This window comes from Cyprinus carpio, chromosome A1 (assembly GCF_018340385.1).
Source record: "Cyprinus carpio isolate SPL01 chromosome A1, ASM1834038v1, whole genome shotgun sequence".
Lineage (NCBI taxonomy): Eukaryota > Metazoa > Chordata > Actinopteri > Cypriniformes > Cyprinidae > Cyprinus > Cyprinus carpio.
The window spans coordinates 18,204,712-18,232,522 of NC_056572.1; the positions used below are offsets into that span (position 1 = coordinate 18,204,712).

A 27,811-nucleotide genomic window follows, 5' to 3' on the forward strand; every position below is an offset into this window, starting at 1 on the left:
CAAAAAACTACCGCATTTATAAACTTACGTTACGGTGTTCGCTGGGTTTGAGACTATGTCCCAAGAGTATGTCTGAGTCACAGATAAAAATAGCTTATTATTGTAATACAGTAAGTAATACAGGTATAAGTAATGATGACAGACCTTTCATTTTTGGAAAAATTAGCCCTTTAAGAAATAACTAATGACTTTAACTTGATGCATGAATATGCAGCTTTAAATAAAGTGTACTTACATGACAAAAGATAGAGTCACCTGTTCCTGGTGACTCTTTATCTGCATCTGACACAAACTAAATGGAGAAAAAGAGGAAAAATCTAAGTGAAATATTGCACATATCAATACAAATTAAAATGTATTTTTATTCTGACACCTTTGAGAAGAGACGCAGGATGACTGCTAGGTTTATCACTTACAACAGTTGTGTCATGGAGGTCCAGACTCCTGCAGAGTTTATCTCCAGCCTGTCCACACACCTGTCTGAAGTTTGTGATGATCCTGAAGACCTTGATCAGCTGCTTCAGCAGTACATTACTGGGGCTGGAGCTTAACTCTGTAATCAGGACTAGATGGCAATCAATACTCAAAAGAGAGAAGACATTATGTTAATGGCTTAAAACTAAAGTTGAAAAATTATTTAATATATGGTATATGGTTTAATATCTGAGAATGGAAAAGGGAGAAAAATGAAAAAAATTAAATTATCACTTAAATATTACATAGGTTTGTATGAATGAACATGCAGATTAACTATACAGTCAAGAGAAATCATAATTACATGAATAAGTTACCTTAATATTTTCTGGGCTATATTTTTACATTTACATATTTTCAGAATTGATTGCTAAACTACTGATGGCTGATTACATCCAGGGCCGTCGCTAGTGGGGTGAAAGGTGGTGACGATTATAGGGGCCCGCGGCTGATTGGGGGGCCCCCGGCGATCTCAACCATCTGGACGCTCAGGAAAGTTGACAGGCCACTGCTGCGCGTCGTCACGAAAGCTTATCATTTTCACGTGTTTTAAAACCTAGCCAATTTAAACATTTAAAAGAGTTTAAAGCATTCAAACACAAGACGCGGTAAAGCTCAAATGAGTAGGCTACTCGCGCGCTGTGTTCAGTGCGCACGCGGAGAGCCGCGTCTCACAGACAGCAACATTGAACCGAGCTATCCATTGTGAAGTTCTCCTCGAACTTCCTCCTGCACCTGAACGAACAAATACAAATCGCAGTTTAAATAAACAGAAAAGGATGTGAAAGAGCCCAATTCAGCACCCGCGGTGTTCTGGTGTTCAGGGCTCACGCAGAGAGAGGCTTCTCAAAACGCTTGAACACCGAATTTGCTTCTTTTTGCTCTTGTACTGACAAATACATACAGCATATGTCAAAATATCCATCTTAGAAAGTATGTTCGAAAAAAAAATATTGGTTATGTCTTAAGTGAAAGTAAACAGTGGAGAAAAAAATCGTATGTGTATTATGTTGGATGCAGTGGCGGCTGGTGAAAATTTTCTTAAGTGGGGCTGTGGCACACTGGCATAGCAAACAATTTCAGCAAGCGCTGCAATATGATTTATTGAAATGCAGACACAGTTTAAGAACATCTGGTCACATGTTTATTAGTTAAAGCATCTCAGAACAGTTAATTTACAAATCGCAGTTAAATTCTGGATACTTCCATGACTCTGAGGATAACCATGTACAAGAAAATCAATGTGGTGAAAAAACCTGCATTTACTTATTTGTACAGGAATTTTGCTCTCCTCTCCTTCTGATTGACAAATTTCTCAATGACTTTCTTATTGAAGTCAGGAATGTCTCTGACGAGTTTCTTCTCAATCGAAAGCATTGCCAAAGCATTAAGGCGATCCTGGGTCATTGTATTTCTTAGGAAAGTCTTGATCCTCTTCAAAGTACAAAAGCACCTCTCTGACTCTGCTGTTGTCATAGGCGTGGTGATTATGATCTTGAGAAGACTGACAGTCTCTGTGAAAGTACTTTGTACCAGTTTTTCATTGAGAACAATCTTCAGAGGCACGGCACCACTGCCAACCCTAAACTCAGGGTTCTCATAGATGAGGGACAGTTCTGTTTTGAGCTTGGCCTTGTTCAGCATGGGGTATGCCTCCACTGTTGTTTCAAGTGCTGATTCAGGAAACGTCACACTGTGTTGTGGAAACAATTCTCCATGCAGCAATGTTGCACTGACGAGGTGCTGGGTAAAGGAGAACCGCTCCTTGGTATGAATCAGGATGGTATCACATACCTGTAAAACATTTTTAATCAAAGTTATTCTGCGTGAACATAACATTCATTGTATTTTACAGTGTTTACTTCTGATTTTGCTATTCGTTTTCTAAACAAAACAAGGTCTACAGTAGCATTTCAATCAATAAAACAACCCATTTTCTGCTACAGGTAAGTATATTATCGCACTGGACTATATTTTCCCATTTGTGTGGATGACAGAAACATCATGCTACTTTTGACTGATCGGCACTTTTTACTACGGTTATGAAGACTTGGCCCATCTGTTTTATAACTGTGGCCAGCTACATGGTTTTTTTTAGACTAGTCTTAAAAGTTAGTGATGTAATTATTTCATTCTACACAGTACCTATCTTTTTTAGTTCAATTAAAAAGTAGACTGGTTAAGTTTACTGTTTGGCTGACTGCTATTTGGTCAAACTAGTGCTTAACATTGTAATACAGTGGCTATTTTTATGCTACTGGACTGATATTAGTTCCTTTTATTGGTCACGAAAAGATGTTATATCCACTTACACACAGAAGCAAGATTATGGCATGTGTTGCTTCTATACACACACACACAATTATTTACAATATAGCTATAATTACACAATTTCATTTTCTTTAGAATTATAATCTATACACCATCTTTTGATGTTTTGTGTGTATGTGTGTTACCTCTGTAGCTAGCCTCTGTTGTTCTCCTGGTCCCAGGGTCCTCTGTCGCTTTTTGTGCTGGTGCTGCTGGTCAGATGATGCACTGTCCCCACAGAGAAAGGGGATTGAGTCCCTGGTCCAAAAAAAATAAAGATAAAAATTAACAACGAATCTTTCTAACAACAGCAGCTTTATCAGACAATAGTAAACAAGGACATTTACCTGATTGCTTGCATGTTGTTTGTGAATCCCTGGACAGCTGCTTTAATGTAGACAGGGTCGATGTTCCTCTTCTGCAGCTGGTTGAATAGCATGTCTACATTTGGCATGATCTTGTGAAACAATGCAAGGAAAAAACAGAAAGCCTCGTCTTCGAGCATCCTCACAAAACACCCTGCCTCTCTGACAGTTGAGTTATCAAAGTTCCCTGAGTCTCTGATGATCTGAAAACATTTTAAAAGGTCATCCTTGTGTTCGTACACAGTGTTTACAGCGCGACTTTGAAAGTTCCAACGTGTTGTAGAGGCTCTGGGAAGTCTGTGCGCAACCACTTGGTCAAGCACGGCGATTCGCTTATGTGACCTGGAGAAGAAGGCAGAAAATCCACCAAGGTCAGAAAAAAAAGTTCCAATTCTGGGGATGTGTGACGTCGCCTGCTGTATGATGAGGTTCAGCTGATGCGCATAACAGTGAACGTAGTGAGCATTTTTGTACACATCTATTATCTTTCGCTGCACTCCGCCGGTGCTTCCTCTCATTACAGTAGCCCCGTCATAAGTTTGGGCAATTACTTTGTTTTTTTTTGTCCATTTGGTAGTATGGTACTTAGCCTGTCCAGAAGTGCTGTAGCGATGGACTCGGCGTTTGCGTTCTAAATGGTCAAGAACTCAAAAAAACGCTCTTGGATATTATTATTAGAATCCATGTAACGTAGCCCAAGCACCATCTGACAGCGGGTGGAGACGTCAGTCGTCTCGTCAGCTAGAATGGCGATAAAATCAGCCGCAGTTACTTCCTCTAGAATGTAATCCTTTATTACTGATAGCATGGAGTCCAACAGTTCATTTTGTACCGTCTTCGATGTGCCCTTAAAAACGGTAGCTGTCTTAAGGTGCTCCTCTAGTACATTGTCTAGTGAGGCAACAAAATCCACTAAACCCCTAAAAATACCAGGGTTGTCTGACGAGTCAGCTTCGAAGGCCAACTCAAAAGCCCCACAAAACTTAACACAATCAATTATCTTGGATAAAATACGCCGGTTTTTATCCACCTCCGCATTGTGTTTTCTTATCGCAATCCTGTGGCCGTCGTCTAACTGAGTAGCGATGTTCACTCTTCCCAAAATGGCTAGTTTGACAGAATTTTCCATGTGTGCCCTGGTGTTCTCATGTTTTCTTATTTTTTCAGAAAGGTGCTTCATATCTCTCACTCCCGTAACTGTCCATGCTGTATCTGCCCCAGTTGTTTTAAACAGCAAGCACGGAAAGCAAAATAAGGCATTAGCAGAAACGCACCCACATAGCCAGGCCTTTTTGGTGTACCAACGTGAAGAGTAGCTTCGCGTGTACGTCTTCCCCTTTTCACTTGTCTGCTGTCTGATTAAGAGGTCAGGCTGATCTGGACCCAGTTCTTTTACCTTCAGTTTTTCTGCCAAAGTTCTCTTCTCAAACGGGCATTGAAGTAGAGATTTTACAGAGTTTTCGTGTCCGGAACTAATTACACCTGAGTCCGCCATTGTCACATAACATTAATTGAAAATCGCGCCACTACTGGCCAAGCCCTCATTTGAGCAGTTTGTGGGCGACAAAAAATCGCCCATTGCAGATAAGAATTGAGGACGCTGCTTGACTAAATTTTATGTCACATCTTGAATATATTTATATATTGAATAGGCATTTGACTAAATTCTACAAAGACCCGCCTCCTTTGGGCATTTCTCCATTGCCCCTCAGCTGAAATTGAGTGGTGCACACAGAGAGGACATATGGTGATTGTGAAAAAAAATATTTTCCACAGATGATTTTCTAATATATTACATCATACAAATATACATTTAAATAATTTATATGATTATAATTTTGCGTGTGTGGTTCAGGGAGGGCGGCGCCCTAGCGCCCTCTATTGGCCAGCCGCCACTGGTTGGATGCATTCATTGTCTCTTAAAGTGACCGGGCCTAATTTAGCTACTAGCTGCTGTAATGTTAATCCAAGAAAATGAAAGAAAGAAAATTACTCACTGCTCTCGACAGAATTACTTTGTAGTTTTAACAAGAATTTATGCACAGTCAAACCAACAATTATTCAGACACCAGATACAATGTTTGATTATTATTATTATTATTATTATTTATTTATTTTTTTTTACTAGAAGGTGCAGGACACTATAATTTATGAAAGTGAGTATAGCAAAATAAAGCGAACTGTGACATATACCCAAAAATTCTTCATACAGTGAACCAGTGAAACTGATTAAAAAAAATAGTCAGACTCTTTGACCTGACCATGTTTTGTTTATGTTTTTTCCTGAATTGCTAATGCTAACTTTTCACACCACAGACTGAACAAAATTAAGCATTTTTTGGTAATTAGTCAACAAAGTATTGATAGATGTGTAAATATTGTCATACTAACAACTGTCTGAAGTTTTGGTTGATTGTAGTCCATTACATACATTTCTATCAAAGTTATCTAACATTATCAAGATGAATTTGTTCTTAGACAGTTAAACTTTGAGTTCTTGTCGTATTTTATTACCATTTTCTAAACTATAGCAAATAAACTGTGATAATGTGAGAAATGTTGTAGGTGTCTGAATAAATTTTGGTTTGATTGTATATTTATTTTTTACAGTGAAGACTTAAGCAGTGCTACTTTACATTTAATTATTCGGTTTCTGTACCTGGACACAAACTTGAATAAACTAAAACACTGTGTAAATAGCACAAATAAATAAATACAAAAAACATACAAATTAAACAATTTCAAACAGGGCCCACTGTTACAACCTGCACCGGGGCCCCACAAACCCCAGCTACGGCCCTGATTACATCTGACAGTGTCATCATCTTTATGGGTAACGTACATACAGTAGGTTACGCTAAAGACTCTCTCTCTCTCTCGGTGCTCGCGCCAGCTTGTGTGTGAGACGCGCAACTCTTCCCACAAAGATATTTATAATCTATTATTTTTAAGTAACATGACAGTAAAATGACTGTATCTTTGTAATAATCTTTAAACGAATGTATATTGTTTGCGCAGCGGTCGTAACGTTACGTTACCCGTCAGCGCGGAGTTTACTTTTTAATTTATTTTTTTTTTTTTCACATAATATAAGTGTGTACTGTGTATATTTATTATGTATATGTTTATCAATTTGCACTGGCTACAAATTGCTGCTCAAATAAAATTCAAGGCACTGATGTTTGCCTACAGAACCACCACAGGCTCTGCACCCCTTTACCTAAATTCATTACTTCAGACTTATGTGCCCTCTAGAAGCTTGCATTCTGCAAGTGAACGTCGCTTGATTTTACCATCTCAAAGAAGCACAAAGTCACTTTTACGGACTTTTAAATTCAATGTTCCCTCCTGGTGGAATGACCTGCCCAACTCAATCCGAGCAGCTGAGTCCTTAGCCATCTTCAAGAATCGGCTTAAAACACATCTTTTCCATCTTTATTTGATCCTCTAACTTTAGCACTCACTATTCTAATTCTATTCTTAAAAAAAAATAAAACATTTAGACTTGCACTCTATTCATTTACTAACTTGTTTTCTCAAAATAAATAAATAAATAACACTAACTGCTGTATTCTTTCTATTCTTTTGTATTCTATTTTCTTTTTATTTATTATACAATTAACAAAAGCAAAAAGGCCTCAAACACTAGCTTGCTCTATTCTTTTTCTATTCTACCTGTTTTCTTTTTATTATATAATAATAATAATAATAATAAAAACTTGCTATGTGTACTGCGTTTAAGCTGACTGAGACTTGTTATAGCACTTTTATAACATTGCTCTTTTGTTAGATTTGATTGCATCCATTGTCCTCATTTGTAAGTCGCTTTGGATAAAAGTGTCTGCTAAATGACTAAATGTAAATGTATATAAATACAAACACATGCATGTATATATTTAAGAAAAAATGGTATGTTTATATATTAAATATATTTATATATAAAATATAGGAAATTTAACTATATAAACGTATATACATGTAAATATATAGGCCTACAGTATGTGTGCATTTATATATACATATTTAAAATACACACTACACATACATATATTGTTTAAACAAAAGTGTATATATAATTTTTTGTAAATATACAATTAATGGCTATTAGTGCTGTCAAACAATTTATCGCTATTAATCGCATCCAAACTAAGTTTTTGTTTACATAATATGTTTACATTTATTACATACATTCATTATGTATATAAAAAAAACATTTATTATACATAAATATATTTAATATAAAAACATAACATTTTTCTTTAATGCATGTGTATTTATATATACATAATAAATATTCACATAACACACACATATATTATATTTTTGTTATTGACAATTTATTGTTTTCATTTTAATGTCATCGTCACAGAAATCTAATTTAAGTGCAACATTTGCTTGTAAAAAAACAAACAAACAAAAAACAAACAAAAAAAAACAAACCCACAGTGGTTTGCCCACAGAAAATCCCCATAGGGCCCCAAATGACCAAACTGCTATGGGCTAACCCACAGGGGGCCCCAAGTGGGTTTCGTGTGGGCAAGCCCACTGTGGGCTTGCCCACACGAAACCCACATAGGGCCCACAATGGGCAAAACTGCTGTGGGCCCCGCATGGGCTAACCCACAGAAAACCATCATGGGGGCCCAAAAGGGCAAAACCGCTGTGGGCCTGCATGGGCTGACCCACAGTGGGCCCCAAGCTGGTTTCGTGTGGGCAAGCCCACTGTGGGCTTGCCCACATGAAACCCACATAGGGCCCACAACTGCTGTGGGCCCCACATGGGCTAACCCACATGGGTTTAGTGTGGGTTTACTCTGCCCACATTGCATAGAAAACCTGCAGGGGGCCCGCACGGGCATGTTTGCTGGGGCACTCGCAGATTTAAAATAAAAGTGAACGATCAAATTAATCAGATTAGATTGATAGATAATATCAGAAATATGGTGGGAATTAAGTTATATTTTATCACTATGGTGCTAGAGAAGTCTATCCTTGTTTGTGGTGCTCATGTGTGGAAGACAGAAGACGACGAAACGAAGCAATGAGGAGAGACATTTTTGAAACTGAACAGAGTGTGTTCTTTTCCAGCTGGAGGTTTTTGTTATAATGTTTTCCCGCGCCCTTGAGCAGTAACTGATGATTGGTAAAGCCGGGAACTAAAATGTAGTAATGGGTCATTCTTGTCGTTCATTTTGAACAAATCTTTAATGTGACTCGGGACGAACGAGTCATCTCGGGGAGTGATTCGTTCAGTCATGCATGTGCAACATCCTATGGGTTCTGTACTGAAATTAGTTCACCTGTTTTGAGTCTTTGGGTTTTTCGAGTCGTTTGTTCATCACGTGACAACCCCATACTTAACCAATGCAGTCTGCACTGTTTCATTCTCACAAAGACTCAAAAACAGCGTGGCGTTTTGCTGACACCTCAGTGAAGTTATAGAGTGACTGAACATTGGACAGCATATGTCTCAAGCTGTAGTGGTGCGACAGACATCCATAATGCAGAGGTTGAGGATATGCGAGTGACAATGTACATACATTGCTATGGACATAAATAAAAGATCTATCTTTTTGAATAGCCGGTCAATTAGTTGGCTATCACTGGCCCTTGAATCCATCAGCTCTAAGAAATGTAAATTTTTTTGATTCATCGGTTTCATTGTGACCACGAAGAGCAACAGAGGAACGACACCAAAAGAGCAAGTCTTGCCTATTTTTTTTTTTTTTTTCCAGATATTCTCTGTTCTCATCCACTCTCTTTGCAGGCGACGCTTCTTCTTTTACGTCTGTTGATGGCCTTTAATTTTTTACCCTGCATAAATGTTAATTACATTTTTTCAGTGGCTTTTTTCAGTTGCCAAATCCAGACACTTAAAATGTGTCCGCCTTGTTCTCACCAAATGCACATGAGAAACAAAAAGCACAATCAAGGGTGGGACTATGTTCAATTCAACTACTTACTGTCAACTTTTTAAAACATTTTATTAGGATATTCTTTAACCTTTTCACTTTTATTTTGCCTCTGTCCCAACTTTTTTTTTGTTGTCGTAGCCATCAAAATCAAAATTCGTTTTTATTTACAAAATACATGTAAGTTGGCCAGTGAAAACTTTGGAAATCTTTTCTTTGTACTTTTGTCAATTAAATGAAAGTTAAAGAGAATTAACAAATTACAGATTCTTGATTTTACTGCATTTGACAAAACGTCCCAACTTTTCTGGAATTGGGGTTGTATATAAATAAGGAAACAAATAGAAATATTTATTTATTTACATTTCTTTGTGGATTTATGCATTTATTATTTTTTATATTTCTTTGTATATTTATTTTGTGGAAGCTTTGGCATTCCATAGGCCATTTGCTTGGTAGCTGCTCTACAGAAAGCTGAGAGCATCCCCATTGAGAAACAGTTTAAATAAAGAATAGGGGCACAACCTTGCCTGTCATCACAGATGTTGACAAACCTATGGACATGACAATCTAGATGTTTTGAAATACAAATTCAGTAATAAAAACATCATCTTAAAATTGTTTTGCACATAATGTTTACACACAAGTGATTCTAAAATTAAAGAATTTGAATTTGAAATTAATGCCTATGAAAGGCTGCAACACAACAGGTATTTTTCTGATACCAATCACAAGTTTCGAAGTCATTTAAACATCGGAAACAAATGTTTGAATAATGTATTGAGAAATTAAGCACCACCATAATAATTGACTGTGGCTTTGATAGATATCTACAATACATCATAGAATACACAGAAACAGGAACTTTGTGCTATTTTCACACAAAGAAAAGAGATGAAAACTTTTACCACTGAGAACTTTATATACAGTAATGTACAATAAAGCAAATATCATTTTGTGAGTGAATGAATGACAAAGCAATTATCAGAGGAGCTCATAATTTAAAAATGCATTATTAACAATGTTACTACAATTCTGGGTGGCAAAAGTGGACAAATGTGCAACAAACATCTTGCTTAAGCACATACAGAGGAAGGAGATGAAAAGGACAATCAAAATAAGACTATGGCAAATAGTCAATCATTCCATTTTGGATGGAAAAAAATCACAAATACAAGTTTGAGGTAATGGTATATACTATATGGTATATACCATAGAAAAATTAGAAAACAAGAAAATTACGATTTTGCACAACTGAATTCAAAATGCTTTAAAATAAGAAAACCACAAATAACAAAGATTGTCATGAAAGTTTTGTCATGCATTGCAATGAACAGTTACAAATAAACAGGTGAAACACTTTAGGGAAATTTTTAGAATTATAGTATGAGGAAAGAACATTCAGTGTCAGGGGTAGACCAGAAGTTCAGAGGAGCACAGCACTAAATAAACTCTCTGTATAAAGGATTCTTAGAAGACTGAGCGTGGTTGCTTCATGCTGTAATGGGCTTCCATTGCAGACACATATGCAGACTCTGGAAAGAAGTCCTCATGAAACTCTGCCAAAAACCTGAAAGAGGAAACAATATGTAACTCAATAATACAAAACAGTTTGAAGCTGAGAAGAAAATAACTGGCGGCCAGATAATAATTAAGGTATAATAATGACCTCTAAGTCCAAGGTGTGATAACCATAACCATATATATATATATATATATATATATATATATATATATATATATATATATATATATATATATATATATATATATAAACAGTTTTTTTAGTCTTCCTGCAATCTTTCTCTCCCTGTAGGAAGTTGAATGAATTTCTATTAAGACCATTCAGAATTACTTACCTATTGCCTCACAGGATATATTATATAATAAAAAGTTTTGCTGAATGCAATTGTTTGCCTTTTTTCAAACACTATTTTAAACTTCGATCTTGGGTTAAATTCAGTACTTGCTTGCATTTATTTTACAGGTTAACAGGTTAAAGGTGCCATAGAATCCAAAAATCACTTTTATAAGGTGTCTGAACACAGTTGTGTGGCTGCAGTGTGTGAGAACAACCAGCCTATAATGGGTAAAATCCACCCACTCATTGTTTTATAATCCCAATAATTCATAAACTCTCTCTCCACACTAGCAGTTCCAGATTTCTCACTACTATGATGTCATACTCGGGGAAAGTCCCGCCCATTTGTGAAGCTCTCTGCCCTATTAGCATATACACATCCCTGAGTGAGAAGCAGCGGTCCGCCATTACTGTTTTCCTGCTGTAGCTGCTGGAGATACAATGTCAGCACCAAAGAGCCATTAAAAGTGTCATGTTTTGGGATGCACCAACGAACATAGGAATCTCTATAGACTGCTGAGGACATGGTGGTTAAATTTCCCAGAAAAAAAACTGAAATGTCCTATACATGTGTGCAAACAATTTACGCCAGACTGTGTACAAACAAGGGTCAGTTCAGCACTGGAGTTGAGCAAATATGCATCTGAAAGAGGGATCGATACCAACGCGTTGTGCACAAACGTCCAGAGTCCAGACAAAGCAAACGCTTCATATTTTGTTTTCCAAAAAAACTTCTTGGCTCTCTGTAAGGCTTATGTTGCTAAAGCTACCATTGTCTCTGCCTGTTTCCGCTACTGCTGCCTTCACGTGCTGCCAGAATGATCATAAATAGGAATGTGGAGGTTAAAAATTGCATTTGGAAGCAATGTGTGGTCAGTAAAATGGTCACCACCAGTTAAACCATAACACTCATATGACCGCGAGCATGAGCTCTTGAAGCTCCGCACTCTTCTGAAAAGGGAGGCGGGAGCACCAGCTCACAAAAAAACAGCAATTTTTGGCTCATAAGTGGCAAGTGACAATTTCAACAAGCTATAAAATATTTTCTGTGTGGTATTTTGAGATAAAACTTCACAAACACACTCTGGAATATTTTAATTATTTTAAACTAAAATATTTTATCAATGCATTCTACGGCACCTTTAAATACTACACTAACTGTAACAAATAATAAACATATTAGACAAAAATATTATTTTAAATGGTCATTAATGGATCATATTTATTCCACCGATATTATTTAGTACCAAAACTCTCAAAATATTAAGTATTATTTTACTAAAATACAGTACATTCATTTAATTTATAAAAAAGTTACACTACACAAGCTATTTGGTCACTGAAGAAAAACGTTGTCTCTTTATTACTCACCAGGATAAAATGCTACTGTAAAGCGTAGTCAACATAGCAATCAAAGCACATTATGTTGTAATATTACACCATTATACCAAAACTTTTGCAAATATAGTGAAACTCCTGCCTATCCTGCTTAAACCAAGGCCCACCAGATTCATGGAAATACATTATTATTATTATTTTTTTAAAATAATACAATATTGAACTTTTAAATTCTTGATTAATACTTTGAAATGTGATTTGTGTTGTCATGTTTCATTAGAACTTTATAATAATAATAATAAAAATAACATTCAAAGTTCATATCAACGAAAGCAACAGGCAACAGAAACATTTTATTTATCATCATCAGCTAATTTCAAGATCAAATACAAAACAGGAGAGAGAGTCATCAGCACTGGTGACAGCATTTAGTTTCAATACTTTTAATTAAGATGACTGTGTGTTTTGCCCCAATAAGGAAATGAAACTGCATTTGAGCACCGCATTAACTGTGCTTGCATTTTAATGTATGGTATTTTCATCGGCTGAAATTCAACATGGTTTATTTAAGCTGTGAAGATTTCAATTCAAATTATTTCACAGACATTTTCATTATTAAAAACTGAATAATCCACATTTTACTTCCAGAATTAACTTGTAAAATATTCAGTCTGTTTAAAAATACAACCTATAATATCCAACAATTTTTCAGTCCGTTTTATTTTGCTTTACAAATTCCTCAGAATATTCAACATCCAGGAACTGCAGGAAAACCAGTATTAAACCAGAGTACCGGTGCATAACCTCCATTGCTGCATCTGAAACCGAATACTTCCCTACTATATAGTATGTGAAAAACATTATGCCAAAAGAGTAATATTCCCGAATTCACAGTATTAGGAAAAACAGTATGAGGAAAGTCCCGGTTGACCGACTACTTCTGCCCGGATTCTGAAGTGTGCATTCGACGGACACCTTACTATCCTATAAGGCCACGAGGAGAGGATTTATGAATGGCAGTGAAGAGATGCAACTGATGCTGGTAGGTCACATGATAGTAACAACATGGCGGATATAGTATGTCTGAATGTCATTCAAACTGCCCATATTCATACTATATAGAACATACTTTTTAATGGTTACAAAGTCAGCTCAAATTAAAATGTAGTACCTACTCAGTATGCGGTTTCACACGATCCGCATCTACATTTAGTTGGCCCCACCTGCAATTGGTGCAAGCGGGTGTTGAAGAAGACCAACGCAACAGGTAGAGCATGTCATTTATTAAAAAAAACTGATTTGCAGAAATAGAACATGCACTAAGTACATGTTAGGATTATCAGGGCCAGCATACTTGCAAAAAAGCTGATTAAGACAAAAGTTGTATTTATGTTTAAATCGATGTCTTCCCGTTAGCTTTCCCCTTGTTCATGTAAGCAGCTTTCTATAGCCCTAAGAGATTTATAACCTTATGATGTACAGATCAAATATTACATCTGAGGAGAACATATACTGCTTTTGGTTGCCTGGTTTAACTTTATATTATAGCTTCTGTGACGCTGTGTGTAATAACAGGGTTGCCCTCACCCATAAATATGTTGAGAACAAACTCAACATTTAAAACATAAAAATTATATTACGAGAAAAAAAGTTGTTTCGAGAAAAAAATTTTTTAATTTGTTACATTTCAAGAAAAAAGCTGAAATTAAATGTTGAGAATAAAGTCATTAAATTATGAGAAAAATTTTGCTGATTCGCTGATTGGCCAGCTATCTAGTTATTGTGATTGGCTGAATAAATCAAATGTGTGTGACGGAAATGTTATGCCCCTTACCAGGTTCAGGAATCTTTCCTCCGTGAAATGCACTGCACACTCAAATATCTGAGTTGTACTGTTCTGGAACAGTGTTGTAAAATAAAACAACCACCAATTTCTACACAGCAAAACCACCAGTGTTGAAATCCTGGTGTTAAGGACTCAGAGTAAAGTGTAAATATGCTACTGTTGAATTTCAAGGGATTAACATGGCTAGTGTAAACAACACCCTCTGGCTAGAGAAGTTACAGAGAGTTAAATCTTCTTAACACTATGAGTGGACCAGCTCAAACCAGCAAAGGACCAGCATAAACCAGCAAAGGACCAGTATAAACCAGCATTCCAGCATCAAAATATACCTAACCAGCATATGCAGTTTTTTTCAGCAGGGTAAACATTTCTCAAAAACATTTTCTTTCACTCGTGATGTGGAACAGACAAGGAACTGCTTTAAACACTGACAGTAAGTGTTTTATATCATTTATAATATGTGTTTGAAAACATATTGATTTATAGCAGTATTTATGTGTTGTGCGCTCATAAACCTTTTTTCCGAAAGACATTTGCTTTACTAGGAGGTTGACAGTGAAACCCCAGGAACGTAGTTTGCGGGGGAGGGGAGAGGTAACTCCCCCAATAATCAAAACTAGCAATATTTATACCATGGTTAATGCAAACCTAGAATCAGGCTATTAAATAATTATTTAAATTGTGCCTTCTCCGCTTTTATAAGTGCTTACTTCAAGTAACCGAACAGAGCAGTGAATCACCGTATACTCTCGAAAAGTGTGATAAGATTTGAGCGAGCCGATTCGATTCATTTCACAATTTTGATTTCACGATCCAAACAAAGATGCAGCATACATGCAGCATGAGTAGTTTTTGATCTAAATTAGCCTGTATAATTTCAAAATTTGAAGCAAACACAGAATGGTTTGACTTTAGTTTTGTGAAACTATACTACATAAAACATATCTTAATAAAACAAGACTAGCTGAATGAGACGCAGATTCACTCTCTGACAGCAGCTGGCGCTTATGAACAGCAATGATACAGTGTTTCTTGGGTTACCGCTGTAAAAAAAGCAGAGTTGTGCTTATAAACACTACTTTAATATGCTTTGTTCTCATTGCAAGATTTAAAGAAAATACCACGTAAACATTTCTTTTATTTTTTATTTTTTTTTTATTATGCAAACAGACTATTACAAGATATACAAAAAACAAATTAAATGCAAAAAACAAATTCAGAGACCAACATAACATACATATCAGTACGATTTGTGTGTGTGTGTATGTGTGCGTGTGTGTTAGTGTAACTGGATGAGGGAGTAGAAATATATGAATAAAGGGGGCTGTAGGGAAGTACAACAGAATTTTTTTTTTTTTTTTTTTTTTTTTTCACGTAAACATTTCTAAAGATAGTCAGTTCCCCTCAGAGATGCATTCATATAAACTCCTACTCTAATTGTATCGCAATTTATTTGGCATCTCAACCGATTTGAATCGTCACATATTTGAATCGATTTTCAAATGGCTCGCGGTTAACTGTTACATCCCTAGTGCGCACGCTCACTGAATGAATTCTGTCTGAAACTCATGAATGTATTGTGTGAATATCCCAAATTTCTGCCACAATACCATGAGTACTACAGTAAATCCATGGAAAATGATGGCGATGTGTAGATTGAAAACCCTTCTGACTGTCTCGTTGCACACAGTGTTTCTCCTGTTTGGCTTTAAAAAAGTTATTTTCACTTGCTTTGGTTTCATAAAGCAAAATTACCATAGCTCAAGCTCAGTCACTGTGGCAACTTATGCTGGAAAACTAACCTGGTCCGGAGCAGGCTAACTGTAGGGCTAAGCTGAGCTCCTCTAACACTGATCAATAGGAACGCATTGATATTACCACTGACTCTCTCACATAGGCTACAATTAATTGACTTTATTATTAGTCCAAAAATAAAAGTATACAGAAAATGCAACTTGAATATTCAATAATGTATTGTGCCCAAAATGTAATGACCTTTAAAAAAAAAAAAAAAAAAAAAGATATATGACAACATTTTAACATAGTTGCTACTTGCACATTCAGTTGATCAGCAGTTAGCCATGCAGCCTTTCTCTCAGGTTTTATGACAGCTGTACCTATTATTGTTATTAGTAGAACATAAAAACATTACCATCTAAAATGGCTCTTTAAAAGTAACTTTTTTAAACACTAAATTAAAAGTTAAAACCACTGGATTAAAACTGAAAATAAATAATACAAATCAGTCTACATCTTAGTAATTAGGGATGTATTAGCAGCTTACATTGATTTACAGTTACTGCTATGATAAAAATGAATAATATGTAATTATATGTAGGATTAAAATTCTACATGTCACATTTAATGTCCAACAACAAATATTTTTGCAGAATGCATATTTTATTCAGAACTATTGCTGCATTATTCTATTGCGTTCCATCTGTTTAGCGCTCATGCGCCCAGCAGCGCTCGTTCACTTGCGTAAGCCTCACCAACTCCTGACAGTAAAATGGATATATCTGCATGACTTTCTAACATTTACAGATGAAAAATATATTTGCGATGTGTTATGCACTAAGGAAAAAACAACATCAGAAAAGCATTAAACAGCACAAATATTCACTATTTGCCATGGTGGATCGATTTGATCCATGATCGACATTAAGGGCTGCTTAAGAATAAGCGTGCACATCAAATTATCCTGATTCATTGAACCTGGATTGAATTAGTGAGATTGCATTAACTTAATTTGTCGTTTATGAAACCGCTTTAGTCCCGATTGATTTGTTAGGTTAAGTCAGGTTTTGGATTTTAATCCCCGCTTTTCTAAGCGTCTTTTATGAAACAGCCCCTGGATTTCAAAGTGGTGTTTAAAGCTCGCCTGACTGAGTAAAGACATCTCCTCTAGTGAGTTTGCGGCCTTGTGCCGTGTGGCAGTTTGAACTTTGATCTGAGCGGATAAACGGTCCGTGTGGCGTGATTCGGTTTGCTTTTGGCGCATTAACATTATATCAAACATCGTTATCGAATTATCGTCCAGCCCTAAATAGCGTCATTTGACACCTTTAATTAGGCCCAGAGCACTTCGGTGCGAGGACCCTCTTGGAATTGCTCCGTTTCTTATTAGGGCCCGAGCACTGAGGTGCTGAAGCCCTATTATTTTTGTCATGTTTCTTCACTATTATTATTTTTTTTATTTTTCTATTTTTGAGGGCTTTGCCATGGTCGAAAACTCATGAAACTTTGCACAGACATCAGACCTGAGAAAAATTTGAAAGTTTTGTAGTGCTTGGCCTTTGGCTTGGTTGGGAGCCTCTTCCAAATGCGGGCTTGTGTCGAGATGAAATTTCTCCGATGTGCATGGAACTCGATATGATCATTAGTGATGATGTGTAGGGCAAAGTTCACTTGGTTTTATTTGACTCCGCCCAACAGGAAGTCAGCCATCTTGATTGAATGTGTGATTTTTTTTAATTTTCACACGCTGTTTTGAGGGACTTCCCATAACTAAAAAGTCAACAGAAACATTTGTCTTAGGACACAATTTGATTTGAAGCAATTTTTGCGGAACACGCCTCATCGGCTCTACAGTTCCCCCTAGTCCCAAAACACATATTCATATATTCACATATTCACACATTTCATACTTTTGGAATACAAGAAAACTCACAAAAATTGGCACACTGGTAGAAGCTTAGCAGCACTATTTTATTTTGTGGTCATTTGTAGTGGTGGAAAGAGTACTAAGAAATTGTACTTAACCCTCTGGAGTCAAAGGGTATTTTTGGGGCCTGGAGAAGTTTTGTCATGCCCTGACATTTGTGCTTTTTTCAGTTTCTTATAAATATCTAAATGGCTAAAGTCTAATCTCACTGTAATCAGCACAAACTGGGGTATAATAATATGTGAGCAGTATGTATGTACATGATTGTGTTTTTGAGAAAAAAAATGTAATGCTTGGTTAGTGAAAAACTAAAAATGTTAAATCACTTGAATCAGGCAATAAAACACATACAGAAAATTGGTTCCCGGGACTTTTGAGAACTGGAGCTTGTAGCCTAGAATTTTTTTTTCTAAATGATGTGAAAATCATCTTGTTTACTCACTTACAGAAAACAAAAATTTGATTTAAATTTTCTAAAACACTTTTTGTGGGTTGGTAAAAGTCATATGCGAGTAGGCGTCAACTATCATGAATTCACACCTGAAGAAGACAAAGGCCTGCATAATGAGCTGCATAATGAGCCATTCAGTCAGCTGTGTCACTGAGAGGGATGAGTTACAAGAAAGAATGTGAGGACAAAATAAATGTATATATAATTTTATGTTTGTAGTTTATTTAGAATATATTTTAATTATCCAACAACATAATTTAATATTCACTTGTGAGTGCAGTTAAACAGTTTATTAGGAGCAATCAAAGCTGACTTTCAAACTCAATTTTTTGCATCATTACTCCAGTCACACAATCCTTCAGAAATTCTTTTAACAATCTTATCTTCTACAAAAAAAAAAAAAAAAAAAATTATCATTTATTGTTATTATTATCATTATTATTCTTTATTATAAATTTTGAAAAGAGCTGAGAATATTTTTTTTTCAGGTTTTTTAGGGGGGATAAATTGAAAGAACAGAATTGTTTGTTACATTTGTTACAGTTACATTTATTGGTACATTTATATTATTTACACTCAAGCTTTTGAATGGTTACAGTAGTGTATATTGTTATTGAAACTTCATAATATTTCACTTGATTATACATTTAGTCAGGAATTATAGTTTGGAAAAAGTCTTTGGAAAAAGTCTAACTAGTAAAATGTTTACACGTTATGTGAAAACTAGTACAAGTATATAAATAAATTAGAGACTTACTCAAGTTTATGATCTCTGCTGAATAAAGCACTTCATTCTTTTTTTCTGAGGAAATCCAAATCTCAAATCCTCAACCACATCACATCTTTTTGGGATGAATTATGTCTTATTCCTCTCATCGCGAAGCAAACAGTAAAATAAAAAAAACTTGAAGAACAATCTCGCTGCGTTGTCTTCTGTTGTGTGGGCGTATTCAAGCCGTGCGCTTCAGTGAAACATTAGAATTTGAATAGCTCGCTCGGCGCGTGGGCGTGGTCGCATTAGAAGATAATGAAGGGAGACGTGAAAAACGGACATCGCGTTGTTTTCATATGGACTACTTTACCATAGAATATTTGTTTTCGGCAGCTTGTTTAGTTTAAAAGTAGACATGTCAGGCTTTCTATAGATATCTCTCTCATGTCTCTGTGTTGAGTATTCACTGAGTTACAGTTAATTTTAATGACGTGTTTGTAAATGAAGATCAGCGCAGACAAAGGCTGCAGACAGCACTCCTTGTTTGTTATCTTTATTTCATAAGTGCACAAAGTTTTGTTGTTATTATGTCTGTATACAAAAAAAAGTAGACTCTTTACAGATTCGATTGATGTATTGCTCTTATCTGTACAATCAAAACTGAAAGTGTAATTTAAGTTCTTTTCGGGGTTATCAGGAGAAAATACCCCAAAACGCATATACGCGTTAATCGACTCCAGAGGGTTTTAAGTAAAAGTATTAAGGAATAATTTACTTGAGTTTTATGTTTAATATAAGCTACTTTGTCATTTTATCATTGCTGATGTTGTGTGTGGGATTGTTGTGAGTATTTATTATTTATTTTTCATTAAGAGTAATACTGAATCAACCTTAAGCATTCATTTTGTTCCAAGAATAAGAAAAATCTAATGTTAAAGATCAAAATAAGCGCTGCAGATGCGAGAATGCGAGATTGGTTGGTGGTTGGTGGTCAATCGACGCAATAGAATAGGTAAATAGACACTCTCGATCTTTCTCTGCTGTATCTTTGCAATGGCTGTAGAAATGGTCATTAATTCTTGATTTGGGTACGGAACAGACATAACTTACAGGTAATAATATGATCAAAAAGTCATGGCAACAAACGACTTCCTAAGTCGGTTAAAGTTGAAACAACTTTCACAATCATTTTGATTCAACTTAATTCATGTTTTACTGTTGCTTATTGTCATTGTAGCCTTAAGCTACTTTTTTTTCTATAAATTTTAATGAACATGCAAATTAATAAAATTAGTTTTATTTATTTTTTGTTACAGTTTTATTTAGTTTTATTTAACTGTTGGAGAAAACTACTTAATTTTAAGCTTTTTTGCTCTATTTTCATCTTCCACAATTTGTGACGTGGCAATGGACTATAATACATAGATGACGCCTCGGTGTCTATTAAATTATTCATGAGACTGTGTTCTTAGTCTATGAGAAGACGCTTAATTATTCACAACAAAATGTGTTGATTCGCTATGACAGACATTTCAGACCGAGAGACAATATTGTGCACATTCATTGAGAGAAACGTTCATGGATCGAAGAAGAGTGTTTTAAGTTTTGTAATAAGAGTTCAGCACCAAAACAGCTCTCAGGCATGTGACCAGCTAGAGACAAAAAAAAAAAGAAGGAAAATCTGACCATGCCCACAAGTCACACCCCCAGCACTCATTATTAAAAATATATATATTTTAGCACATTAAAAGATCTTATATTATAAAAATACATACTGTCCTGTAAAAAATAAAAAGCAGCATTTAATAATTGGCACCTATGTCACCCTGTAGCCCAAGACTGGTTACCCACTGAAGCTAAGCAGGGTTGAGCCTGGTCAGTACCTGGATGGGAGACCACCTGGGAAATCTAGGTTGCTGCTAGAAGAGGTGCTAGTGAGGCCACCAGGGGGTGCTCACCCTGTGGTCTGTGTAGGTCCTAGCACCCCAGTATAGGGATGGGGACACTATTCTGTCAACAAGCACCGTCCTTCGGATGAGACGTTAGGTGCAACAGCACTTTCATATACATGTTTTCAATGCACATAAAATAAAAGATGAATTTGAGAACAGGATGTACAGTATGAGCTTATACCCAACCATCACTAGAACCAGTAGAATTACTTCACACAGTTCCACACTCATTGATAATATTTTCACAAATAACATTGAATACACTAATGTCAGTAGCCTAATGATATGTGACATAACTGACCATCTGCCAGTCTTCACATTGTATGATGACAATTATAAAAATAACAAAACTCCCCCCAAAATCTATATATAAACGTATTAGGACAGAAGCAGCAATTCATTCAGTCAATTATGACTTAATGGAACAAGACTGGAACATTGAATACAAAGAGAATGATTTGGATAGCGCGTACAAGGTTTTTTTTTTTTTTTTTTTTTTTTTTAGAAATATTTAGTACATTATATCATTGAATCAACTACAAGAATAGATGTAGAAAATGTCCATGGTTGACTAAGGGTTAACAAAATGCTTGTGAAAAGAAAAATACTCTATATAGACAATTTCTTAAATTAAGGACAAAAGAATGTAAAAAAAAAAGATATATAATCATACAAAAATAAATTGACTAATATAATAAGAACTAGTAAGAAATCATACTATAAAAATAATACACTTATAAATATAGTAAATAAAGAATTAGTAAAACTAAAAACATGAATGGATGTTAATAAATTACCTCTGAATTTAAATAAAACTAACGATGCTTACTAATTATAAAGAAAACTCAGAAGTATTAATAAATATAGATGGTGTTGCAATAGAAAAAGTGTCAGAAATTAAATTCTTAGGAATAACTATTGACCGTAAATTAAGCTGGAAACCACACATCAGATGCATACAAGGTAAAGTATCCAAAAGTATCTCTATAATTAAATTACACTTTCAGTTTTGATCGTACAGATAAGAGCAATACATCAATCAAATCTGTAAAGGGTTTACTTTTAATTGTATACACACATAACAACAACAACACTGTGCATTTATAAAATAAAGAAAAGAAACAGGGTGCACTGTCTGCTGCCTTGGTCTGCGTGATCTTCAATTAGAAATGTGTCATTAAAATGAACTGTAACTTAGGAAATACTCAACAAAGAGAAATGAGAGATATATCTATAGAGAGCTTGACATGTCAACTTTTAAACTAAGCAAGTATTATCAAATATTCTGTTATAAAGTAATCCATATGAAACCAACACAAGGTCCAGTATTTCACGTCTCCCTTCATTATATCTACTGCGATCACGTCCACGCGCTCAGCGCGCTATAGATATTATAATTGTCCATTTGAAGCAGGCGATGTGTAAATGCCCACATCACAGCAAACAAAGCAGTGAGACTGTATAGGCCTACATACAAAGCATGCTTGTGTTTATGAATGTAACTAAGCTTCTGTTCATGAATATCTGCTCTGGTGTAAATATTATGAATTGCTGAATTCATTGGTGTTTGCGATTCTCTGAGGTGTAAATATATCAAGTAAGCTGTAAATATCACTAATAATAATAATATGTGTGCTATGTGGTAATTGTGTAGTACTAGTATCAGTGATCATCACAATAATGTTAATGTAGTTTATTTGTGTAAACACCATGCTTACTTTTTATTTCAGATGTGAGGATAACAGTGCAAAGGAACCAATGCAAATAAGCAGCCCACTCACGAACCTGGAACATATTTTTTAATTAAAATTTTTTTTTTGATGTCTTTCAGAGTAAATAAACAATATACACCTCGGAAATGCCAGGTATGTGGTGTACATTTATATATTTCAACATGACACAATAACAGTCAAAAGCTTTTGAACTGTAAGATTTTCATTTTTGTAAAGAACTCTCTTCTGCTCACCAAGCCTGCATTTATTTGATCCAAAATACATAAAGTTGCATTTGCTAAATCAGTAATATTGTGACATTTTTACTATTTAAAATAATGGAATGTGAATATATTTTAAAATATAATTTATTCCTGTGATCAAAGCTACATTTTCAGCATCATTACTCCAGGTGTAACAATATACACTATACCATTCAAAGGCTTGGAGTCAGTATATATATATATATATATATAAACTTATTTAGCACACAAGTGATGATCAAGACATTTATCATGTTACAAACGATGCTGTTCTTCTGAACTTTCTATTCATCAAAAAACAAAAAACAAAAAAAAAAAAAACTAAAAAAGCCACTTCTCAGCTCTTTTCAACATAACAATAAAAAGAATAATAAATGTTTTTTGAGCAGCAAATCAGAATATTAGAATGATTTCTGAAGGATCATGTGATCGGAGTAATGATGCTAAAAAGTCGCTTTGATTGATCCCAATAAACTGTTTAACTGTGTTTGTGTGTGTCTGTGTGTGGTGTCAAACTTTGACATGGTTTGGGGACACAGCTCAAGCAATGCCCAAATGTTTACCTATTTAAATTAAGATACAAAGAAATGGTGTTGACAAAATACAAGGCTGAGGGAGGGATCTTGGTGATCTCAGGATTGTGATTATGAGGTGATGGTTATTGTATAAAAACTGTAGTAGAGGTGATCATAATTGTTCTTACTATTAATATTGATACTATAAATGGTGATATAATTACAACAGAATGATTACATAGCTGAGCAAATAATAATAATGACGAGCAGATATATACATGACCACGATATTGTCATTTACAACAAAATTGCACTATTAATTTAGTCATAGTACTGGTATTGATGTATTGTTATTGTGATGGTAGTAGAGATTGTTATTACTATCACTGTCATTATTATTATTGTTATTTCTATTGTTATTATAAAACTGTGATTTAACAATATAATAGGATATGGTTATATTTTATACATTGAGACCGCCATCTTTCTTGGGGACCAGGAAATAACGGCTGTAGAACCCTGATCCGCTTTCTGAGGGAGGAACTATTTCTATGGCTCCCTTCCTTAGCAGAGTCATCACTTCGGTGCGGAGGACCTGAGCGTCATCCGATTTTACCAAAGTGGGAATCACCCCACAGAAATGCGGGGGTCTTCGGGTGAACTGCAGTGAGTAGCCGTGTTTTATTATCCGCAAAACCCACTTGGACACTCCGGGGATGGCCTGCCAGACCTCGGCCCGCATGACAAGAGGCTGGATAGCGTCGGATGGCAGGCCACTGAACAGGGGCCTGAACGCTGACGAGTGTGGAAGAGGAAAAATGCTCTCTTTTTGAAAATGTGAAATATTTGTGTTCGCCATAATAATGGCGCTTTGCGTGGGTGCAACAAAAGTGGGCCCAGGGCAGGCAGGCGAGAGAGCTTTTGGGGTGGTCCGGCTGTGGCGGGACTTTGCCCCTTCCTCTTTCTTCCCCAATGATCAGGAAGATTTGGAAGGTGTTGGGTCCAGCACAATCCTTGGCCGGGGGCCCTGACGTCTCGGCGGTTTAACGCGCTTAGCGGGCGAGCTTGTTGATGCTGCTCCTTAGGGGGCACCGCCTGTGAGGTAGAAGGGGCAGGCTTGCTCTGATGCTGAGTCGGCGCAGTCTTGGGGCGACTCGAGGCAGAGCTGGAGCGTTTGGGCAGGAAGTGTCGCATGGCCAGGGATGTTTACAGATTAAACCAATGGCAGTGCAGTACTGTTTGAGTAAATGAATTACTCCGGGATATTGGTTTATTTGAACTCAGAGGGAGTGTCAGCCATGTTAAAAAAGTTAACAGCTTAAGTCATTTGTGGATCAATGCTTATTGTTGACGCGAACCGTTTCAAACGATTCAGTTCGATTTGGTGAACTGGTTCAAGAAGATCCGGTTACATCGAGTGATTCATTCGCGAACCTGATATCACTAAACTACAGTGTTGTGAACGCGCTCATAACAGACCCGGGAGAGAAGTCAATGCTGAATAAAGTCGTAGTTTTTGATATTTTTGGACCAAAATGTATTTTCGATGCTTCAAAAAATTCCTAACGGACCCTCTGATGTCACATGGACTACTTTGAAGATGTTTTTATTACCTTTCTGGACGTGGACAGTATACCGTACATACATTCTCAATGGAGGGACAGAAAGCTCTCGGACTAAATCTAAAATATCTTATACTGTGTTCCGAAGATGAACGGAGGTCTCACAGGTTTGGAACAACATGAGGGTGAGTCATTAATGACATAATTTTTTATTTGAATATTATGCGAGGGCCCTTCTAGTATTATTCTTCTCCAAAACGAATCGCATTTTTGAGGGCCTAAACATGCTCGAAAACTCATGAAACTTTGCAAACACATCAGAACTGGTGAAAATTTACATCTGATATGGGTTTCAAAATTGGGTGGGGCAAAATGGCTCAATAGCGCCACCTATAAAACTTCAACGATGTGTGCCTCCGGCTACGTTTGGCGTACGTGTATGGAATTCATTACATACATGTAACATCCCATACCTACATGTGATTTTTGTGTCTCATACTTTAAAAAAACTCCTATTACAGTTTTAATCCAATCATCTTCAGATTTGGATTGTTTAATCATAAGGCCTTTGTGACGCTAAATTGCAAAGATCTTGAGTTTTCGTTGAACATGGCCTGACAAATTTCGATGTTTCACCATGAAAGAGGAAGTTGCTGTAACTAAGGCAAACAATGCCCAATCTGCCCCAAACTTCACACACTTGATAAGAGTCCTGTCCTGAACACATGTCCAAGCCCATATTTAGTTATAGTCATAGGGCCACCTGCTGGCAACAGGAAGTGACATGTTTAACACTGTTATGGACTCCTAACAGCATATTAAAATGTGGCAGCAAGTGCTAAACAGGCTAGCAACATGCTAGAAAAATGTTAGCAAAACACTTAGGTAAGTGCTAGAGCATGCTATTAATGCAATGAAACAGGAAGTTGCCTGAACACACTTACATTATAATATTTAGTTATAGGCATAGCGCTACCTGCTGGCAACAGGAAGTGACATGTTCAACACTGTTATGGTCTCCTAGCAACATATTAAAAAGCATCATCAACTGTTAAACAGGCTAGCAAAATGCTAGAAACATTTTAAAACATGCTAGCACATAGCTAATTTGCTAAAGCATACTATTACAATGAAAAAGGAAGCTGCTGTAACTCAGGCATGCAATGTCCAATCTGCCCCAAACTTCATATGTTTGATCAGAGTCCTCAAGACATCTACATGACAATATTCAGTTACAGTCATAGCCCTGCCTGCTGTCAACAGGAAGTGACGTGTTTAACACTGTGATGCACTATAAGCAACACACTAAAATAAGCCATTGAGTGTTACACATGCTAGAAACACGCTAGCAACACTAAGTGCTAAAGCATACTATTAATGCCATGAAACAGGAAGTTATTGTTATGCATATAATGTCCAATCTGCTCCAAACTTCACATGTTTGATCAAAGTCCTGGCCTGAAGACATCTACATGCTCATATTTGGTTACAGTCATAGTACCACCTTGTGGCAACAGGAAGTGACATGTTTAACACTTTGATGCACTATTAACAACACAGTCAAATATGCCATTGTGTGCTAAACATGGTAGAAACATGCTAGCAACACTTACTAAGCTCTAAAGCGTGTCATTAATGCCATGAAACAGGAGGTGTTGCAACTCAGCCACACAATGTCCGATCTGCCCCAAACTTCACATGTTTGTTAAGAGTCCTGGCCTGAAAACATCTACAAGCCAATATTCAGTTATAATTTATAGTACCACCTGTTGGCAACAGGAAATGTCATGCTTTACACTAACTAAAATATGCAATGACCTGTCTGCCCAGAATTTCTTGTTTGATAAGAATCCTTGGCCTGAAGACATCTAAAGGCCAATATTTAGTTACAATCATAACGCCACCTGTTGGCAACAGGATATCTCATGCTTTACACTAACTCAAACATACCATGTTCAGTCTGCACCAAACTTAAGATGTTTGAGATAAGTCCTTGCCTGAAGACACCTACCTGCCAATATGCAGTTATAGTCATAGTGCCACCAGCTTGCAGCAGGAAGTTTAATATAAAGGCACATATAAATGACTTTGACATATTTCATGCATTTACTATTTTAAATGCATATTGCCCAACGTTTGCTGTTTTCCTAAGGCCAACGTGTGGTGGTGAGCCCGGATGCGAGGACCCTTTCAACACTGCTTGCAGCTTTAATTCTATTTATACCTTAAATGTATAGATTTTTTTTTTAACTTCTGGATAATATGTCATGTAATTTGTCTGCTTCACTCCATTCATGAGAGTGCCATATTTAATCTAAATGTGTAAATATAAAGCATTCTCTTTATTTAATCTCCATCACAGTAAAATAGTACATACAGTCCAGAGTGTGTACACTGTGCACATAATTATTCCATTTATTGTTTATAAATCTGATAAAGTGTTATAGATCAGGCCTGCCTGATCAAAGGAACAGATTGGAGATGCTTTTACTTTGAGTTATAAGCCTTCCACATGCTAGTGCTATTTTTTTTCAATGGCATTCAAAATGTGGTGGACAAAATTGACTTTAGTAAAAAAGTAGTGAGACCTATTCCACCTGTCCCAAATTACATCTATGAGTATATATTTAGTCAGGAATTATAGTTTGGAAAAAGTCTTTGGAAAAAGTCTAACTAGTAAAATGTTTACACGTTATGTGAAACCTAATACAAGTATATAAATAAATAAAAAGAGACTTACTCATATTTATGTTCTCTGCTGAATAAAGCACTTCATTCTTTTTTTCAGAGGAAATCCAAATCTCAAATCCTCAACCACATCACATCTTTTTATGTCTTATTCCTCTCATCGCGAAGCAAACAGTAAAATAAAAA

At 36.1% G+C, this 27,811-nt stretch overlaps 2 protein-coding genes across 7 annotated transcripts in view; both read right to left on the reverse strand.

The window, feature by feature from the left end:
• Positions 1 to 232: 232 nt before the first annotated feature.
• Positions 233 to 4,094, reverse strand: LOC109091028. 2 transcript variants are annotated; one of them, XR_006159825.1, is made up of 3 exons: positions 2,931 to 4,094; positions 417 to 2,268; positions 233 to 292 (listed from the first exon to the last, which is right to left on the reverse strand). XR_006159825.1 is itself a non-coding variant. In XM_042755812.1 (3 exons), the coding sequence occupies exons 1-3, from the start codon at positions 3,665 to 3,667 to the stop codon at positions 1,741 to 1,743; spliced, it is 1,176 nt and encodes a 391-aa protein (XP_042611746.1). In that variant the 5' UTR covers positions 3,668 to 4,094; the 3' UTR covers positions 1,106 to 1,740. The 2 variants fall into 2 exon arrangements, 1 of the variants encoding a protein (XP_042611746.1); XM_042755812.1 differs by lacking the exon at positions 233 to 292 and having other exon boundaries at positions 1,106 to 2,268; positions 2,931 to 3,042; positions 3,132 to 4,094.
• Positions 4,095 to 9,403: 5,309 nt separating this feature from the next.
• LOC109051366 (MSL complex subunit 3) overlaps positions 9,404 to 27,811 on the reverse strand; it is a 153,414-nt gene continuing 135,006 nt past the window's right edge. For all 5 annotated transcript variants that reach the window (XM_042755926.1, XM_042755874.1, XM_042756009.1 and 2 more), the window contains one exon: positions 9,404 to 10,631. In XM_042755926.1, coding sequence (XP_042611860.1) covers positions 10,532 to 10,631 — 100 coding nt within the window. In that variant the 3' untranslated portion in view covers positions 9,404 to 10,531. The remainder of the gene's footprint in view (positions 10,632 to 27,811) is intronic.

What these genes read in the sequence shown, in the direction of transcription:
- LOC109091028 (XM_042755812.1), bottom strand. Translation starts at nt 3,667, where the DNA reads ATGAGAGGAAGCACCGGCGGAGTGCAGCGAAAGATAATAGATGTGTAC. An exon ending in AACAACATGCAAGCAATCAG is followed by an intron (nt 3,043 to 3,131) that starts GTAAATGTCCTT and finishes TTTTTGGACCAG; the next exon opens with GGACTCAATCCCCTTTCTCT. An exon ending in AACAGAGGCTAGCTACAGAG is followed by an intron (nt 2,269 to 2,930) that starts GTAACACACATA and finishes AATGTTTTACAG; the next exon opens with GTATGTGATACCATCCTGAT.